Raw genomic sequence first — 20,064 nt, 5'->3', positions numbered from 1 at the left:
GGACAGATTTCCCTGGGTCCTTTTGGGTCTTCGTACGGCGCCCAAAGAAGATTTGCAATCGTCCTCAGTGGAACTCGTATATGGCCAGCCACTACGAGTACCAGGGGATTTTCTCCCGTCTCCAACAGAGCCATGGTCCGCATCGCAGCAACTTGTCAGCCACCAGGAAGCAGCCAGATGTTTCGCTCCAGTGCCTACGTCGCATCACGGCTTAGAGAGCTCCCACGCCCCAACTGAGCTGAAAAGCGGCGAGTACGTGTTTATCCCTCACGACGCTCACCGGGATCCGCCCAAGCCTCCTTACACTGGTCACTTCCGTGTCATAGAGCCGGGAGACAAAACCTTTTCGGTCGATATCTGAGGTAAACCGGACCACATTTCGGCTGACCAGTTGAAGCCGGCACACTTAGACCTGGACCGCCCAGTCGAAATCACTCAACCGCCAAAACGTGGCCGACCGCCCACAGTCGCCGTGCCAGATCCACCACAACCACCCGCCAGCTCAACCACCGTCCATCAGCTTCCACTTCAGGGTTACAGAAGTCGCTCGGACAGGCTTGTCAGGCCCCCTCGCCGTCTCACTTTTGCTGTTAAAGACAATTCTGGGGGGGCGCATGTGGTGGAGCTACTAAAGGACTCAGATCGTTTGTATATAATTCCCTTTAACAACATGTTAGCTACAGCCTGAGTCTATCTTTATTCATACTGTTTACTTGTACAGAGCGTGATTACTTTAACAGCGCGAGTAAACGCGATGATGTCATGCCGTACATTACGTGATCCCCCACTGGCGGGAAGAACGTGATGATGTCATGACGTCAACCACGGGACCGCCTGAGCAGTCCTCGTGGAGCCTCCAAACTGAACAGACCTACACTCGATGTTCTCCTGCAGTTACTTGTTTAAACCTGTTAGTTTCCATTAAACTTCGTTTTGTTTGATCGCCTGAGTAGACCTCAGTCTTTGGATAGGAACTAGACATTCCTACAATATAATATAATATTGTTGGAGTCGCTAGAAATCAACAAGCTCTGAGACTTTTGTTGCAGCAAAGGCAAAACGCGTGTTACTTTATTCACTCTCCATGAGGATTGAGGGTCTCGGCCCCGTTGCAGGGCTATGACGTCATCACGCTACCGACGTTCTTAAAGGGACCCTGCCCCGATAACCCAACCAAGTACGTACATATAACAACATTGGCTATACATAGTGAATTGTGTTATTGTCCCAATGTGGTCTCCGCCACATACGTCCCCCCAGAATTCACTAGCACTGGCAATGTCAGTCTTTGGGGGGGCCGGATCACCCGGTCGGAACGGCACCTCAATTCCGGGGCGGGGACCGGAGGGTTCGTCGGAGGGACCTCGGGCGCTCGGTGGTGGACTGAGGGTGCAGAAACCGGAGGTCGGCCCCGCCTCGGGGACTGTGCCAACTCCAACGGGTCGGTCCAGATTCAGGTGGGCCGGCTTAAGACGGTCCCCGGAAATGCAGTCCGGCTTACCACCGACATCCACTACGAAGGTCTTGTCGCCGGTTTCCAGGACGCGGAATGGTCCATCGTAGGGTGGCTGAAGAGGTCCCCGGTGGGCGTCGTGGCGGACGAAAATGTACTCCGCCGCATGAAGGTCGAGCGGAACATGGGACTGCGGGAGGACGTGCGCACCGGCGCGAAAACCTTGGCGTTGTCCAGAAGGTCGGACCGCTGACAGGCTGCGGACCAAGGTTCCGTTGCGTTGAGGACGAAATCCCCGGGAACCCGCAGCGGCTGTCCGTAGACGAGCTCAGCGGATGAGGACTGGAGGTCCTCCTTGGGGGCGGTCCTGAGTCCCAGCATGACCCACGGGAGTCTGTCGCTCCAACTGTCGTCCTGGAGGCTGGCCCAGAGCGCGGCCTTCATGGAGCGATGAAACCGTTCGCACAGTCCGTTAGCCTGAGGGTGGTGTGGTGTGGTGGAGTCTCAACCCGAGGCCTCGGGCGACAGCGTTCCAGAGCTCCGACATGAACTGGGGCCCGCGGTTGGAGGAGACGTCAGATGGGGCGCCGAACCGGGCGACCCAAGTGCTGATGAACGCCCGAGCCACATCGGCGGACGTCGTTGAAGACAGTGGGACGGCTTCCGACCATCGGGTGGTTCTGTCGACCATTGTGAGGAGGTGGGTGAACCCACGGGAGGGCGGCAGGGGCCCTACCAGGTCCATGTTAACATGGTCGGACCGCCTCTCGGGCACCGCGAAAGGCGCCAATCGGGCCTTAGTATGGCGATGCACTTTCGAGCGTTGGCATACTACGCAGGTGCTGGCCCAGTCGCGAACGTCTTTCCTGAGCCCGTGCCAGACGAACTTAGCCGCCACCAGCTTCTGTGACGGTTTCCTGCACGGGTGGGAAAGATTATGGACGGCGTCGAAAACTTGCCGTCTTCACCCGTCGGGCACGACGGGACGTAGCTGCCCAACGGAGACGTCGCACAGGAGTGTGGTGCCGGCATCGTCTAACGTGACGTCCGCTAGTTGGAGGCCCGTGACCGCCGTCCTGTAGGCCTGGACGTCCGGGTCGGAGGCCTGGTCAGCCGCCATGCGGGTGTAGTCGATGCCGAGGTGTACAGCGCTGGTGACGGCTCAGGCGAGACAGTCGGCGATGGGGTTGTCTTTCCCAGCCACATGCTGGATGTCCGTTGTGAACTGAGATGAAGGCCAGCTGGCGTTGCTGACGGGCCGACCACGGTTTGTGGTCCACGAATGCTGTGAACGGGCGAGCCTCCAGTAGGAAACGGATGTGTCGGACAGCGAGGTAGAGGCCGAGAAGCTCGTGATCGAAGGTGCTGTACTTCCGCTCGTTGGGGCGGTGCTGCTGGCTGAAGATGGCGAGCGGCTGCCAGGTGCCGTTGACCCACTGTTCGTGGATGGCACCGACCGCATAGTCTGAGGCGTCGGTGGTGAGAGCGATCGGCGCATCAGGTAACGGATGCGCCAGCATGGTCGCGTTAGCCAGGGCCCTTTTTGTGTCCGTGAAAGAATTGGCCATCTCCTCGGACCACTCGACGGCGAGCTTGTCGGGCTTGCCTTTGAGGGCTTCGTAAAGGGGCCGCATAAGCTGGGCTGCTCGGGGGACGAAGCGATGGTAAAAGTTCACCATGCCCAAAAACTCCTGCAGGGCCTTCACGGTGAGGGGTCGCGGGAAGTCCAGCACGGCCTCCACTTTCGATGGCAGTGGCACCGCCCCGTCCTTTGTGATGCGGTGCCCGAGAAAGTCGATCGAGGACAGCTCGAACTGGCACTTGGCCGGGTTGACGATTAGGCAGTGTTGGCTGAGGCGTTGGAAGAGAGTCCGAAGGTACGACACATGCTCCACCCTGGAGGCGCTGGCCATGAGGATGTCGTCCAGGTATACGAACAGGAATGTCAGGTCCTGTAACGTGTCCATTAGGCGTTGAAAAGCCTGGGCGCCGTTTTTGAGGCCGAATGGCATGCGGAGGAATTCGAACAGCCCGAACGGGGTGATCACCACGGTTTTTGGGACGTCCTGCGGCCAGACAGGGACCTGGTGGTAACCCCGGATGAGGTCCCCTTTCAAGAATACCACTTTCCCGGCCAGGCGGGCGGGTAAGTCCTGGATGTGTGGAATCGGGTAGCGGTTGGGGGTTCGTAGCGTCGTTGAGGCGCCGGTAATCGCTGCATGGGCACCACCCGCCGCCTGGTTTCGGAGTGATGTGGAGGGGCGAGGCCCACGGACTGTTCGACCGGCGGATGATGCCGAGGCGCTCCATGGTGTTGAACTCGGCTTTAGCGATGGCGAGTTTCCCCGGGTCGAGGGGCCGAGCTCAGGCGTAGACGGGCGGACTGGTGGTCGAGATGTGGTGTTCTACCCCGTGTTTGGTGGCGGCTGATGAGAATGTGGGTTTCGTGAGGTCCGGGAACTCGGCGAGGAGGCGGGAAAACTCGTCCGAGGCCGAGAGTGTGCTGGACAACTTCATTGTGCTGGACCCGCTGAGGGAACACTGGAGCGAGCTGAAAGTCTCAGCGTTGATGAGACGTCGGTTCTTGACGTCCACCAAAAGGCCATTGGCACAGAGGAAGTCAGTGCCAAGAAGGGGGGTGGACACTTTTGCTGTGACAAAGTCCCAGGTGAACCGCTGCCCGCCAAAACAAAGCGCCACGCTCCGTTTCCTGAAGGTGCGGATGGAACTGCTGTTGGCGGCTTTGAGGACGGGGCCGTGGTTCCCCCCTTGCATGTCTATGGTTGACGCGGGCAGGACGCTCACCTGGGCACCCGTGTCGCAAAGAAAACGACGTCCGGAGTCGGTGTCCGTAATAAATAACAAACTGCCTGAACGGCCGACAGCCATAGCAACCGACGAGTGGTCTTTCGTTTGTTTCGACGCCGGAAAACTGCACGGGGGCCGGCACTTCCTGTCTTTGGGGCCGAACTGCGCGTGGTAGAAAGAGAGGCTTGGGGGCTGCCGCCGTTGGGCTGTATCGGTCGGGGCAGGATTCCGCATGGCCGCGCAGTACTGTTGCCCGGCGGAGAAAAATTTGTTGGCCTCCTTGGCCAGGTCGTGGAAATCGGTACTGGAAGAGTTGGCTAAAGCCGACCGTACCTGACCTGGCAGCTGTTGAAGGAACAGTTCCTTGAAGAGGAAGCACGGCCTGTGTGTGCCCAGGAGGGCCAGCATGTGGTCCATCAGCTCCGAGGGCTTGGAGTCGCCAAGCCCGGGTAGAGAGAGAAGCCGGCGTGCGCGCTTGGCTTCGGTGAGTCCAAAAGTTTCTAAGAGGTGCATTTACAGCATTTCGAATTTGTTGAGCTCCGGGGGGTTCTCGAGCAGGCTCACGACTCTGGCCGCAGTGGAGCTGCCGAGAGCAGCGACGACGTAGTAGTACCTCGTGTCGTCTGCGGTGATGTCCCGGAGTGTAAATTGAGCCTCAGCCTGGGCGAACCAAGCGGCAGCCTGTTGTTCCCAAAACTCGGGTAATTTGATGGAAACGGTGTTCGTCGCCATTTCGGATGAGGTCTTTGGAATCGTCCAAAAGAGCAGCGGGGTCACCAATGTTGGAGTTGCTAGAAATCAACAGGCTCTGAAACTTTTGTTGCAGCAAAGGCAAAACGCGTGTTATTTTATTCACTCTCCATGAGGACTGAGGGTCTCCGCCCCGTTGCAGGGCTATGACGTCATCACACTACCGACGCTCTTAAAGGGACCCTGCCCCGATAACCCAACCAAGTACGTACATATAACAACATTGGCTATACATTGTGAATTGTGTTATTGTCCCTATGTGGTCTCCGCCACAATATAATATATACAATCCTCTTGACAAATTAATCCAATGACACAGTAGACTGCAAAAAATTCTATACTTTACATAGATTGCACAAAAAATCCTCATCACATCTGCACTAATCACCCAGCCATCAAACTCTGCAGAAGGAAGGCAATAATTGACAAATGTGAGCTATCAGTTCTTTTAAGTTTTAAATATAATGTAAACCTACCAATGAGGCACTCTCAGAATCACTAAGACATTCATCCTGCCACTCTGATTACTATCACGTATGATGCTAGGTCTATCACTGCAGGAGATTTGAAAATATATCCTTGTAGAATACACTTTCAAATAATATTTTCCAATATTACTAATTACATGTACAATACTATATAGATAGCAAAAAGAGTGGTTTGCTCCACTCCTGGTACCCAGAGTACGACGGCAGGGGAGTGCTCATTACCGTCGGGAGTGGGTCCCGGAGCACAAGGACATCTTGAGTATTGTGTGCAGTTTTGGTCGCCTTATTTGAGGAAGTATGTTCTTGCCATGGAGGGAGTGCAGCGAAGATTCACCAGACTGATACCTGGGATGACAGGAATGACGTATGAGGAGAGATTGGTTCAATTGGGCTTATACTCGCTGGAGTTTAGAAGAATGAGAGGGGATCTCATTGAAACTTATGAAATCCTAACAGGACTAGACAAACTAGATGCAGGAAGGATGTTCCCGATGGCGAGGGAGTCTAGAACCAGGGGTCACCGTCTAAAGATAAGGGGTAAACCATTTAGGACAGAGATGAGGAGGAATTTCTTCACCCAGAGAGTGGTGAACCTGTGGAATTCTCTACCACAGAAGGCAGTTGAGGCCAATTCATTAAATATATTCAAGAAGGAGTTAGATATATTTCTTAAGGCTAAAGGGATCAAGGGATATGGGGAGAAAGCAGGGACAGGGTACTGAGTTTGGATGATCAGCCATGATCTCATTGAATGATGGAGCAGGCTCGAGGGGCTGAATGGTCTACTCCTGCTCCTATATTCTATGTTTCTATATAGATTTATTAAAGAACCGACATATAATTTACAGTTGGTGAGTCAATCGCAACATTAGCAGTTCCAAAAAGAGAGAGCTTTACAATCTTATCAGAGATCCTTACTCTCAAATGTTAACTTCGCTACAGTTTTACAGTTCTTAAAGTTTATTCAGGATATCCACCAAAATCAAATACTGTACCTTTTGATCCCCGAGGTACAAAGAGTTGGAGACTTACAGAGCTGGTTCTGAAGCCGAGAATTGCTTTGCCCCTTTAAGCGAGTCTACTATCCCATTTGAGAGTTCAATATTTATACCCTTTTCCAGTGGTATTTCCTTTAAGGTTTTCTGCTGATGTAAGCTCATTATCTCGTCATTTTTCTGCTGACCCCTGCAATTCTTACAATCACCTCAGCTGGTACCTCCTAGGTGTTCTAAGTTTATCATAAAAAATGGTGTGACAGCAGGTGCACTTTACGAAGGCAGATGTTTGTTACTTTTATGTGCTTCTTTATGAGGTGTAAATTAGAACACCTTATACAGGGTGAACTATTGTCTTGTTCCCAAAGGTTCAGACTGTCAGGAGCCTTTAACCTTCTGTTTCAATAAGGTTATTGATTCAGTGTCAACAACTTATCTTATCTCAATAGCCAGAATGCGATCACAGCTTTTTCAGAGTTCGGTTTCTAGATTTCCAAACCCAGTTTGTCCTGTTTTAATAAGGCCAGAATTCTTTCATAGAATGGTGTATTTTTCTGAATAGGTTTTATGGTTTATTCCTTCACACTGCGCAGTATCTGTTCCAGCGGCAGGAGCTGGAGAGCGGCCTGCGCGGGACCTCGCGATTGGTGCACTACCGCACACCTTAGGAGGAACATTGGTGTGCAGCCCTCAACAGCTCACCAAAACTTAAGTGGCCCTCCAGCCCAAATAATTGCCCACTCCTGCTCTAAATGGTACTTTAAAAAATCCAATTTATCGGTAAACTTCTTTGAGTAGCACAGTTTAATAAGCCCCACCTGTCTACATGGTCAAAGTTGGTCACAGACACAATAGTGATCTCATTGGGGATCATTTTAAGCTAACCTGTCTGGCGGGAAACTGATGGGATCGGATTGGCCACCCACTTTACATCACCCGCATAGAAAGTAACATTGGGCAGCGAGTAAAACTGGGGGCTGATCTGATCCTGTCAGTTTCACGTCGGACGGGTTAGGCTAAAATTACCCCCATTGTGCCTGTCACTATGAGTAAAACAGTGACGTGTACAAGTGAATAGCACACTTTGTATTGTTGGTAAATGAGTGCCGTTGAACACGCTGTCTAACCCACAAAAGTACATTGCTGTAGAGTTTAATTTTATAAAGGATTACAGTTCTAGGAATTATCGGCTGAGTTTGAGATTGGAGTTTACTCATGAACACAGTGTTGTTACGGATTTGTTCCAAACTGTATTGACCTGCAGATGCTGTCTTGATAGGTCACGTCAAGCGTCACAATGAATTTGTACAAATCTGACAGTGACTGAGCTACCAGACCCCAAATTCCTGGTGGCTTTTGCATCTTCCGAAGCAAAAGCAGCAATTGTCTTTGTGTTCACTTATTTAGATGCATAAGCATGGAAAGGGAGGTGGGTTGCATGAGTTAGATAGATGTCTTACCATTAATCAAGCCTGACATCCTGTTCTGCCAATTCTTCAGGTTGCAAAAAATGTCCGTAACTCCCCATACAACCTGTTGGCTGTTCACATACGTTGTGTCATGCCATATTATCACCAGAAACTGATGATTAACACTCTGGTAAGAATGGAGGGTAAACCAAGCGTAAAGGACAGCTTTTATAGCTGAGACGATGGGCATATTCACCTTAGTAAATCCCGGTGGGCTTTCTGCCAGAATTCTGTCGAGCACTGTTGCTGAGTGCATTGGATTCTAAGAACATGGGCATTACTGATTCCAGCTGAACAGAAGCTGCTGGTGCAGAGTCCTTTTTCTTGATAATTCTGCCACCTAGTTTTGTATTGTATTAATTGCTTCAGGAACTGCTATGAGAGAGTGCACTGAATGTAAAAACGGCAGAAGTAGCTTTCAGTGGTGTATGAGGTATTTGAAATGCTGGCAGTGAAGATGGATGGCTAATGCTGCACACCGTATACTGCATCAATCCTGTCACTTTTTTTTTGTGAAAATTGTGATTACTGAAGGTGTTAAATGATTTTCTGAGTGCAGCATTTCAGAGTGGAGAGCCAGACATTTATCTTGAAGCCGTCTCAAAGTCAGACTGTGGGGACTGGATTGCAGCACTCCGAGAAGCAAACTCTGAAGGTTTGCAAAGGAGAATTGCACACCTCCAACAACTCATCATGGAAATCAAAGAGAATACAAGTCCAGATGGGACCCATCAGATTCTCCCTCTACCACAGATACAATCTCCACTGAGAAGTAAGATTTACATTGCATGAAACTCTTTGTGATTAAGAATTATTTATACCATCTGAAGATCTTAAGGCTACATTTATGGTCTGATTAATGATCAGATTAAAATTAAATTGAAAATTACAATAATGTAGTTATGCATCAAGATTGTTTTTGGTTAAATTAAATGGAATAAATCATAAAGCAAACTTGCGTGAAATTATTTTTGTTTGTTTAAAAAAAAATCTTAATGAAGTTTGGCCTACAGTATTTGAAATGTACAAATAGTATGATCATGCTATCTATCATTGTATCAGAATAGTAGTTGACTATAGCATTTTTTTTAAAGTGTAATGTGTTGCAGTTACCAGCTGAAAACATTGCTAAAAAAATTAGAACAATTTAATTAGGTGTCTAGTTTAGAATAATTAACCCCCTCATTGCTGCCTAATGTTTACATTGGAAAAAAAAGTCTGTACTTGGGACATTTAGCACTGAATAATGAGGGCTTATATTTGAAGTTTCCGACTGGGTTGATTTATATTCTACGGTATTTTGTTCAAAAATAGTTACAGGTTTACACTGCAGTAAGGGTTTTGTCGCATCTGCATAACTTTTTCTGGCAATACAAATTCTAATAAAACTTTTTTTTTTGAAGTGACAGAGGCACAACTTGTCTCCCTCTAGGCCCACTCTTCTGGATGAGTGTCAGCTTACAGAGAGGCATCTCTGTTTTGCCATCTTTGGTCCTTGATTCTGGTTTTGTAATAGACTGTGGTGTGAGGACAGAGACAATGGGCTCACTGTTGTATCTGTCCCCATTCACAGAGCATGTGGTCTGGTGAGGCCCATTAACGTGAGGGTTTGTAGCTCTAAGATTACCACATAATTTCCCATTACTTATTTTAATATGTTTTTAAACAAAATATACTATTTAGAGTGACACATGAAAGAATATAAATGGATGTTTTTTTAAAATTAAGGCTAGCTGTCTTAGCATTACTGGTTGAATTGGTTTTGTTCTGGCATTAGACTGTGTCCCCCTCCCCATTAAAGATAACTAATCAAAAAGAGGTAGTGGTGGGAAGAAAATCATGTTTATGTTTGGAATACTTTAGCGAGTGATGCACAAGCAAAAGAATTTTCTGTTTTTGCCATAAATGGGCTTTTCCTTCATTGACATCCTGTCAGGAATTCTTAAAAAAAAAATGATTGGCTGCTGATTGCAGCATTTTTAATGAAGGTAGGAAGAAACCATTTATGCATAGAGATGACAAGGGTTTCACAATATGCTGTACACATTTACCCCGTATGGCATAGGGCCATATGGTTTTCTTAACTGTGGGGGGGTGGGGGGGGGAGAAAAAAGTAATTGATTAATAAGTTCTCTTTATTCCTATTGATCTACAGGTATTGGCAAAGTTCCATTTGAACCCAAGCTGGAATTCAGCCTTGGTAAGATCAGAAACAAAATTCTCTCAGTCACAACCACAGATACCATTTTTAAGGCATAAATAATATTGTATGTGATGCGTTCAAACCTGTTTTCAATTTTGATTGAAAGATTTCACACAATCTCTCAAATGGACAATGTGTAATAGTGAATTATTACTCTGAAGTTTGTAACCCAGCAGTTTTAATAATGCACATGGTTGCAATATGCTTGTGCTGTTTTCATCTAGTATGTCTTGGCAAATGTCACAATATGAGACATGATTGCGATACTTGCAAGAAGTATCAGGCAAAATATTCTGTGCATTTGTAAGCTATGTAGTTGCTAGACCAGTAATGCCCAGCACCTCTGACCTCTGGAGCTATTACATATCTTGAGATATTGAAATAACATGTGCATTTGTTTACGTACGTCACCACAGTCATAACACTTCCAAAAGTAACACACTGTGTTGAGCACTTTGATATGTTTTTGATATGATAGCGGCCACCGTTACCTCTGGTGTCCCCCAAGGCTTCATCCATGACCCACTCCTATTTCTCATCTACATGCTACCTCTTAGCGACGACATCCGAAAACACAGCATCAGTTTCCACGTGTGCGCTGACGACACCCAGTTCTACCTCTCCACCACCTCTCTCGACCCCTCCACTGTCTTTAAATTGTCGGACTGCGTGTCTGACATCCAGTAACGGATGAGCAAAAATTTCCTCAAACTAAATATTTGGGAAGACCGAAGCCATTCTCTTCAGTGCCCACCACAAACTCCATTCCCTAGCCATCAAATCCATCCCTCTCCCTGGCAACTGTCTGAGGCTGAACCAGACTGTTCACAACCTTGGTGTTATATTTGACCCACACATCCGTGGCATCACTAAGACCGCCTATTTCCACCTCCGTAACGTCGCCGGCTCTGCCCCTGCCTCAGCTCACTTGCTGCTGAAACCCTCATCCATACAGACATCTTTGTTATCTCCTCCAGCCCTACAACCCTTTGAGATATCTGTGCTGCTTCAATTCTGGCCTCTTGCACATCCCTGATTTTAATCGCTCCACCATTGGTGGCTGAGCCTTTAACTGCCAAGGCTGTAAGCTCTGGAATTCCCTCCCTAAACCTCTCCGCCTCTCTATCTCTCTTTCTTCCTTAAAGACATTCTTAAAACCTTAAAGCTTTTGGTCATCTGCCCTAATATCTCCTTATGTGGCTCGGTATCAAATTTATTTTTGATAACGCTCCTGTGAAGCGCCGTGGGACGTTTTACTACATTAAAGGGGCTATATAAATACAAGGTGTTGTTGATATAAATGGTGTTATATAAATGCATTTTATTTAATTCTATTTAATATATGTATATGATGATGACAAACCTTTCTCATTTAAAGTAATTAAAATAACGTGTACGTAATACTTTAAGAGAATCTCATGTTGCACGGCTAAAAAAAAATAATTTCCTGAATGTAAAATTAAAATCAGTGAAGACCGAGAGCTTCTCGTATCTTCAGTGCTTTAATAGTCAGTCAATGGGGCAGAAATTAACCCTCGTGTGCACCTTTTCCAGATAGAAAACGGGTGCAAAAAGGACCAACTTAAGGGTGCAACGTCGTGCACCTGGTCTGCGTCATGGGCGCTGTCATATTAGTAATAACAACAGAAAATGCTGGAAAATCTCAGCAGGTCAGGCAGCATCCGTGGAGAGGAATTAGAGTCGACGTTTCGGGTGAACCCTTTTTCAAAACTGGAAAGGAAATGAAATCGATCGAAGGCAGGGCTGCGATAGAACAACAGAAGTAAAGAGACATAAAGAGGTATTCAAAATATGTCTCTCTACTTCTTTTGTTCTATCGCAGCCCTGCCTTCGATCTATTTCATTTCCTTTCCAGTTTTGAAAAAGGGTTCACCCGTAACGTCGACTCTAATTCCTCTCCACAGATGTTGCCTGGCCTGCTGAGTGTTTCCAGCATTTCCTGTTGTTATTTCGGATTTCCAGCATCTGCAGTATTTTGCTATCGTCATATTAGTAAAGGTGGCTTTGCAGGCATCCTGGGTGGCCACCTAAAACCGGCATTAGGCCCCCTTATAATCCTAAATTATTAAAAAGTGCTTCAACCACATGGGGCTTGGCTTCTGAATCTTATGTTTTACACCCTTGTACTAGGTATTCTGATGCACTTCATTATACAGTGCTTAAGTGCAGAAATCTGCCTCTGCATAGAAGTGTAGCTGTAATGACCATATTAATAAAATGTTTTTAAGAAGGGATTTGTATAATTTCAAAGCATGTTTAAGATGGTGTTGTAGGAGTCTATGCACTCCTAACAAAAACACTGTGAACTAAACTGGTAGTTAACAAACTTAGTTTAATGCACTGAAAGTATTATAAAACAAGAAACGCAGGAGAAACTCCAAACAGGTATGTACACTAGCTCACTCCACGAGGACTAACTGGAAACGCCCTCCAACCATGACGTCATCACGTTTCCTGCCGTTGGGAACGTCACGTGACCCACGTGATGACGTCATCGCGTCAGATCGCGATTTTATCGATCCTGCGCTGTTTAAACAGGGCAAACATTAAAAGGTAACAATAATGATTTAAAGACAATTGTACAAGTTACTGTGAGAGTCTCTTTAGTGGCTTTGCCACAGTGTGAGCCACTGCAGAAGATGACTGGCACCTTGCCTTGTAAGAGGACTGTTCGATAGCTGCGGCTCTGATAGAAACAGCCTCTTATGTTAATCTAACTGCTTAATCCATCGCATCACCTGTCCATTAAAAGTCTAGCAGGCAGCTGTTGTCTTTTCATCTTATTAGTACAATGCAGTTATTTCTGTAGGTCAGGCACAGCAGTGCAGACTTCCATAGTATTTAACTACTGCTGAATGACACAGGCTGCTATTAGCTGTGGTGCTTTGTGACCCTTTGCATTCAAAGGTAATTTTTTTTATATCTCTACACCATTATCACTACATTCATTAGGTGCAGTATTTCAATATTCATGATGGTGTTCCTGTGTTCTGTGGTATACCGACCATCATTTATCTGCTGTAAGCAGCAGTGGTGGCCACCCCTAATAAGGATAAATGTTATGGTGTAGGGCAGGAGGAGATAATGCAGGAGAATATTGCTTTTTGAAAGAAAAATTATGGCTCAACTCAACAGCAATTTGGTTTCCTCATTTCATGCCCTTTCTCTACTATTGCCGTCCTGTGTGGCATTGTAACTCCACCACTGTTACTTAACAGGATTAATACTTCAGGGCAAACTTATCTCTCATGCAGTGTTCTATGTTTTTTCCCCGAAGAAATATAAATGATAAATTATAAAGTTGCTTAACTGTGGCATCGGCGAATTTTCCCTTGCCTTGCCATCCCAGTAGTTTTTGTTTTATTCCAATTTTCCCCTCTCCAACCACACCTGACATTTTCAAGAGTAAAACACCTGTGCTGGCACCGAGAAAGAACGTAACATTAACAAAGTTATTTGAGCTGACCTAATGAGAGTTATGGGAAAAGTTTGTGCTGGTGTAAAAAGAGATTTAATCACTCCTGTAACTAGTGACAAAAAAGTGAGGTGAATGTAAGGAACATTGGCTCCTCATCACGTTGATTCTATTTACAGTTATAAGGGAGGTAGGTGCTTAGGTGAGTGAGTGCAATTTTCAGTTGTTAGTCTCACCCTTTTTGTACAATTACTATCCCCATCCCCATTGAGATTTTTTTTTAATGATTCTGGAAAGAGTTTGTATAGGACATGGCTAAAATGCTAGTCATTTTGATCATCAAGCACAATTTGTGTGCTGCCTCACCTAATTACCAGCAAACATAAAGATATGAAGAATGGCTGTAAATTTGTAACTTAGTTCTTACAGTGAAAAAAAATGCACATGAAGTGAATGAAAATGTATCCATGCAAACTCTTGGCTGGTAGCAAAATACAAATTAAAATGCGGGGGGTTGTGGGGGGAAAGTTAATGACTTTATTGCTTTTAATATTGGCTGCAGAAAGCTTGAGTAATCAAGCCAGCCACTGGTAATATGAGCCATAATCATCCTTTTAGTGCAAAATATGGTCAATAAGTCTGCAGCTGTCATTTAAATTGGTTCCACTCCGATGTTTGCCATTGTCCCAGAAGCATATTGGGTTTCGACATATCCTCTCCTATGCATTATAAAGCACACACTAAATAAGTCATTTGTGAAGCCCTGTTTTTAACCACACTGCTTTTTCTTCTTTTAGATGTAAAGTTTTTAAACATTGCTCCAGATTTCTTTGGTGCAGTTCCGTACTGAATTTAAAAGAGTACTCCGATGCATATTCACTTGATAAACTATTATTTTTAATATTGAATATCACAGAATTTTGCATTGTTTGGCCGCAAGGGATGAGTGGCTTAGATGTTGATCTCAGATTAAACTGATTTAAATTTACTATTCCTCATCAGTAATATAAATGAAAAATTGATTTATTTTCAAGTTTGATCGATTACACTTTTTATTTGTTATGAAACGGAGAGTAGGAATAAATGGGTCATTTTCGGGTTGGCAGGCTGTAACTAGTGGGGTACCGCAAGGATCAGTGCTTGGGCCTCAGCTATTCACAGCCTACATCAATAATTTGGATGAGGGGACCAAATATAATATATCCAAGTTTGCTAATGATACAAAACTGGGTGATAATGTAAGTTGTGAGGAGGATGCAAAGAGGCTTCAAGGGGATATAGACAGGCTAAGTGAGTGGGCAAGAACATGGCAAATGGAATATAATGTGGAGAAATGTGAAGTTATCCACTTTGGTAGGAAAAATAGAAAAGCAGAGTATTTTTTAAATGGTGAGAGATTGGGAAATGTTAGTGTTCAGAGGGACCTGCGTATCCTTATACACAATTCACTAAAAGTTAACATGCAGCTATAGCAAGCAATTAAGAAAGCAAATGGTATGTTGGCCTTTATTACAGAAGGATTTGAGTATAAGAGTAAAGACGTCTTACTGCAATTACTGTATATAGGGCCCTGGTGAGACCACACCTGGAGTATTGTGTACAGTTTTAGTCTCCTTACCTAAAGAAGGATATACTTTCCATAGAGGGAGTGCAACGAAGGTTCACCAGACTGATTCCTGGGATGGGGGGATTGTCCTACGAGAAGAGATTGAGTAGACTGGGCCTATATTCTCTAGAGTTTAGAAGAATGAGAGGTGATCTCATTGAAACATACAACATTCTTACAGGGCTTGACAGGTGAGATGCAGGGAGGATATTTCCCCTGGCTGGGGAGTCTAGAACCAGGGGCCACAGTCTTAGAATAAGGGGTCGGCCATTTAGGACTGATGAGGAGAAATTTCTTCACTCAGAGGGTGGTGAATCTTTGGAATTCTCTACCCCAGAGGGCTGTGGAGGCTCAGTTGATGAGTATATTCAAGACAGAGATCAATAGATTTTTGGATATTAAGGGAATCCAGGGATATGGGGATAGTGCAGGAAAGTGGTGTTGAGGTAGAAGATCAGCCATGATCTTATTGAATAGTGGAGCAGGCTCGAAGGGCTGAATTGCCTACTCCTCCTATTTCTTATGTTCGTTCCTTTGTAAACCGAAATCATTTTTTTCCAGTTGTCCCTACTTGGTTCTCAACGTCATGAAGTCTCCATCAATGAGGAAAGGGAGGGGGATCCAAAGCAGAAATGTTCCCCAACTGCTCTAAATGACATGGGGAAGTATATTTGAAGTGTAGTTACTGTTATAATGCAGGGAAATGCAGCAGCCAATTTGCGCACAGCAAGGTCCCAAAAACAGCAATGAGATAAATGACCAGATAATCTCTCTTTATTTATGTTGGTTGAGGGATAAATATTGGCCAGGACACCATGCTCTTCTTTGAAAACTGGAAAGGGACCTTTTTTGTTCACGTAATGGATCAGATAGGGCCTTGGTTTAACATCTCATTGGAAAGACAGCACTTCCAACAGTGCAGCACTCCCTCAGTGTCAGCCAAGATTATCTGCTGAAGTCTCTGAAGTGGGACTTGAACTTGTGACCTTCTGACTCCGGTGAGAGTGAGCCAAGGCTGAAACAATAGTATTTATTTAAACAAGAAAAATGGATTTGCCAGAGTGAGCGGGGGGGGGGGGGGGCATTTGTGACACATGCCAAAATATTTTATGAAATCCGCCTTGTTGCTCTTGCTGCTCTTCCTCACTACTGGTCATGCTGGTGCTGCTCACTCCGGGTCAAAAGTTGCTGGGGTAAAGTGAAATCTTATGGGTAAGGCCAACTTCTTCAGTGGCAGGGTGAAAAGTACACAACTGTTGATGGAGGAAGTACCTCTTAGCAAAAATGAAGTACTTTTGTCCAAAATTCAGTTTGGTATTGCTAAATCTTAGAGGGCTTCTGTTGTCCTTGGTAGCTCACCGTAGAAAGAGCTAATGCTTTTTGGGGTGGGAGGGGGAAAAAATGAGTGAGCTTATTGCCTCACAAATGAAACCATAATTTCTTATTCTGATGAAAATAGGGAACTTGAAAAAACTTCACTTTTCTGATAAATGCTGGTCTTTCTTAAAGGTTAGAGGCTCAATAAAATTTGCTGTAAATAGCTTATTTTAAGACGAGATGATTTTTCATGAACTGCCCTTAAAATACGTTTGCATTTGCGATGTAAATTCTGGGTAGAAATTAACAAAATATACAGGCCTTCCATGTACTATATAAAGGCAAAATGTGGCATTTCCCATAGGGTACGGTAGTGTATTGGTTATCCAGAGGCTTGCACTAATAATCCAGAGATCGTGAGTTCAAATCCCACTATGGCAGTTTGAGAATTTGAATTCAGATATTTTTTTTAAAAATCTGGAAATAAAAGGCTGGTGACCTTGAAGTTGTCGGATTGTGTCATAAAAAAGCCAACTGGTTCACAAATGTCATTCATGGAAACCCTGGTCTAGCCTATATGGAACTTGGCAGTCCAACGTGGTCGACTCTTAAATGACCTCTGAAATGGTCTAGTAAGCCTCTCAGTTGTATCAACCCGACACAAAGAATAACATGCAGAAGTTCAAGAAGGAGCCCATCATTACCATCTTCTCAGGGCAATAAATGCCGGCCTTGTCAGCAGCACCCACACCCTGGGAATTTTTTTTAAAAAAATAGTTGATCCATCTATTTTCTATATGCTCAAACCTGCCACAAACCAAGAACAATAGAAGAAATACCATTGAACTGAAGTATTTACTTAAATGAAAAGGAAGGAGGGAATTCATGAAGCTTCATGTTTTAAAAAAAAAAAAAAAAAAATGACTCCTTGCTATTGCCCAGTAAACTAAGGGGAAGAGGATGGAGATAATGAAGAGTACTGAGGAGTATTAGGGAGCGGGTGGGGGAGGGTGGGCGGCGGTGCTGGAAGAATATTACTGTGTTTACTTAATTATAGATGAAATGTTAGTGATACCAGCCTGAGGGAATGATGCTAAATGTCTGCAATTTTTTTATATTGCCACATAGTTTTTAATAAACTTTTTGGATATTATCAGTAATCAGTGTTTCTGCTTTGAAATCCTTTATGTCCCCCCCCCCCCCCCCCCCCAGATATCACATTTCACTGATATGTGTTTGATTACTGCGCAATGTTATTTTAACAGTGCTCTCGGAGAATTCAGCTTAAAGTACACTGCGGCACAGATTTCATTTCCTGAGCTACATTCCTTCTGGCAAATGCATTAAGCAGATTGATCTGCACCAGCTTGTAACCAGCCGAGTCGGTTTTCCAAAATATTTCCTGTCTCATTAACTTACTTTTAAATTGGTGAAGCCCTTGTTTCTGTGAATCATTTTTTTTTTAAATTACTCTATGCATAGTCCTTTGAGACTTGTGAATGATTTTATTCTACTGTTTGCTAATGACCAGTTGTAGAACCATTCCTGTATGTGTAACAACACTGCGTGGAAGGCAGTGTAGTACTAAAGACAAGCAGGGTTTCTGTATGGAGAGACTGTTCAATTCTGTTGAAAGCTTGTGCTTTTGTTGCTGCTTAAGCTTATAGTGGATGCTGTGGTGTAACAGATGGTGAAGTGAGTTATTTCCTGATAAAACATGGGTAGTGAATTAACACAATGATACACTGTATGCGTGCGCACGCGCAGATCAGTCAACTGAAGAACATTTGGCAGTAAAGCATTGGCAGGAAATCAAATAGAGGATGGTATAATTTATGGAAAACTCTCCAAACAAGCTTTGACATGTGACTTCCCTCAATAAGCTTTTCTTCTAAGGACTTCCTTTAGTTGGAAAGTTCCTCTCTAGAGCAGAGTGCTCTGTTGTGGCTAAATCTAGTCTATCCTGTGGTGAGGGTTTTTTTCCCCGATTTTTATTTTAGAAAGTCCAGCTTACAATTCTTTTCTGCATTTTGTACCAGCATGCAAGGAACTGGTGGCTACAGCTCGTGATCGGAAACCAAATTCCTTTGTGCAGATCACTGTCATAAATCCTACACAACAGAGCCCGACCAGATACTCTAATACTGAAACAGTGGAGGTAAGTGTGTCATTGGTGCTCTTGTATGTACTTAATTTCAGTTGCATTCTGTATATAGATTTCCTTATATCTGTCTTGAAACATTTCTGAAGTTCTCTTAGTGAAAATAATGACTGCACTCCCACCCCAGAAAAGAAGGGGGCAAGGCTGGAACCTGGAGCTGAAACCTAACCTTTCAGCAATAAACAGTTCAAAATTTTGTGTAAACAAAGCTTCTAAGCTCCCAGCAAACGGTATTGGTTCAATTTTGTTGTAACTGTGAATCATGTGTCTGGAAGCCTTGGCTGATTAGCTTTTTAATAGCTAACTACATATTTTTAACCTTATCACTGATGATAGTCATAACTTTAGTCAGAGGTTGTGGAAATATTTTACACTTTGACCAAGCTGAAACTGGGAGGATTGTACCCTAGCAATTTTGATACTGGCTGGCATTTTTTGTTCTGAAAAGTTGCAGTTGGCAGTGGGCACATCATACTCCTGCCACTGACAGCATTCTTTCATGTAAATGACACAGCCTCCTGCCATCTGATGGAAATAGAAGTTCACGTTTTTTGTGGGTTCTATGTGCTGCTGTCTGATTCAGTTTCTCCTGGATCCGTGCGTTAAATGTACAGGGCCGATTCTGGGAAGCTGCTTGCATGAATCACGATGAGCTGTTTTGTGATATGATGTTGATTCTCAGGCTTGCCCAGGTGTGCATCGTGCCTCATGACCTCACTATGTCACGATGCTCCTCAGTTTGTACTTGTACAGCCATGAGAATTGCAGATATACACACTGCGCATATTTGTACCTATAAATCAGTCTCCAATCACCCTACAATAATAGTGGTGGCAGATTGAAGAAGAAATAAAGCTCAGAGGTTGCAGGCCTCTTGTTTTAAGTGCTGCTTTCACCAGACTCTCAGAATAACATTAAAAGGCACTCTTTTATACTTCCTCGTAGAATGCAAATACAGAGCAAAAAGTAGAATGGTGCATGTAAATTTTGGATGGCATTCAGGGAAGGGTTATTTATTTTTCTAACGTATTACCCCTAATAGAAACAAACTAAGCAGCTTTTAGCTATAACTGAAGAAATTCTTAAAAGAAGATTTTTTAGCGTGAAAAAAATGTCCCCAAAACAGAAAATGACAACTGCTGTGCTCCGTTAAGTTGTGGAGGAAACGACAGGTGCTGAAGATGCTTCGTCTGATCACTCCGCTCCCTGTAGACTGCAGATCCAGCTGCTGCAAGCTAAACCTTTGGTCACTTTGAGACGGTTTCAAACCACTCGCTGTTCTGTTTGGTTCCAGCATTTCACTGCAAGATGTCGGTTTTGATTTCACTGATTTAGCAGATGATAGAAATGCAGCGGGTTAGTTCCCTTTGCAGAAGGT

General features: G+C 44.9%; 1 protein-coding gene across 9 annotated transcripts in view; it reads left to right on the top strand.

Annotated features, from left to right (window-relative positions):
• inpp4b (inositol polyphosphate-4-phosphatase type II B) overlaps positions 1-20,064 on the top strand; it is a 1,159,724-nt gene that overhangs the window by 584,036 nt on the left and 555,624 nt on the right. For all 9 annotated transcript variants that reach the window (XM_086009058.1, XM_086009093.1, XM_086009068.1 and 6 more), the window contains exons 6-8: positions 8,523-8,735; positions 10,119-10,163; positions 18,565-18,683. In XM_086009058.1, the coding sequence (XP_085865184.1) occupies positions 8,523-8,735; positions 10,119-10,163; positions 18,565-18,683 (377 nt within the window). The remainder of the gene's footprint in view (positions 1-8,522; positions 8,736-10,118; positions 10,164-18,564; positions 18,684-20,064) is intronic.

Source organism: Somniosus microcephalus, chromosome 2 (genome assembly GCF_052327205.1).
Source record: "Somniosus microcephalus isolate GS21.2 chromosome 2, FLI_Smic_1.0, whole genome shotgun sequence".
Taxonomy (NCBI): domain Eukaryota; kingdom Metazoa; phylum Chordata; class Chondrichthyes; order Squaliformes; family Somniosidae; genus Somniosus; species Somniosus microcephalus.
The sequence above is the reverse complement of the archived record's forward strand: the minus strand, read 5'-3'. Positions and strand labels throughout refer to the sequence as shown.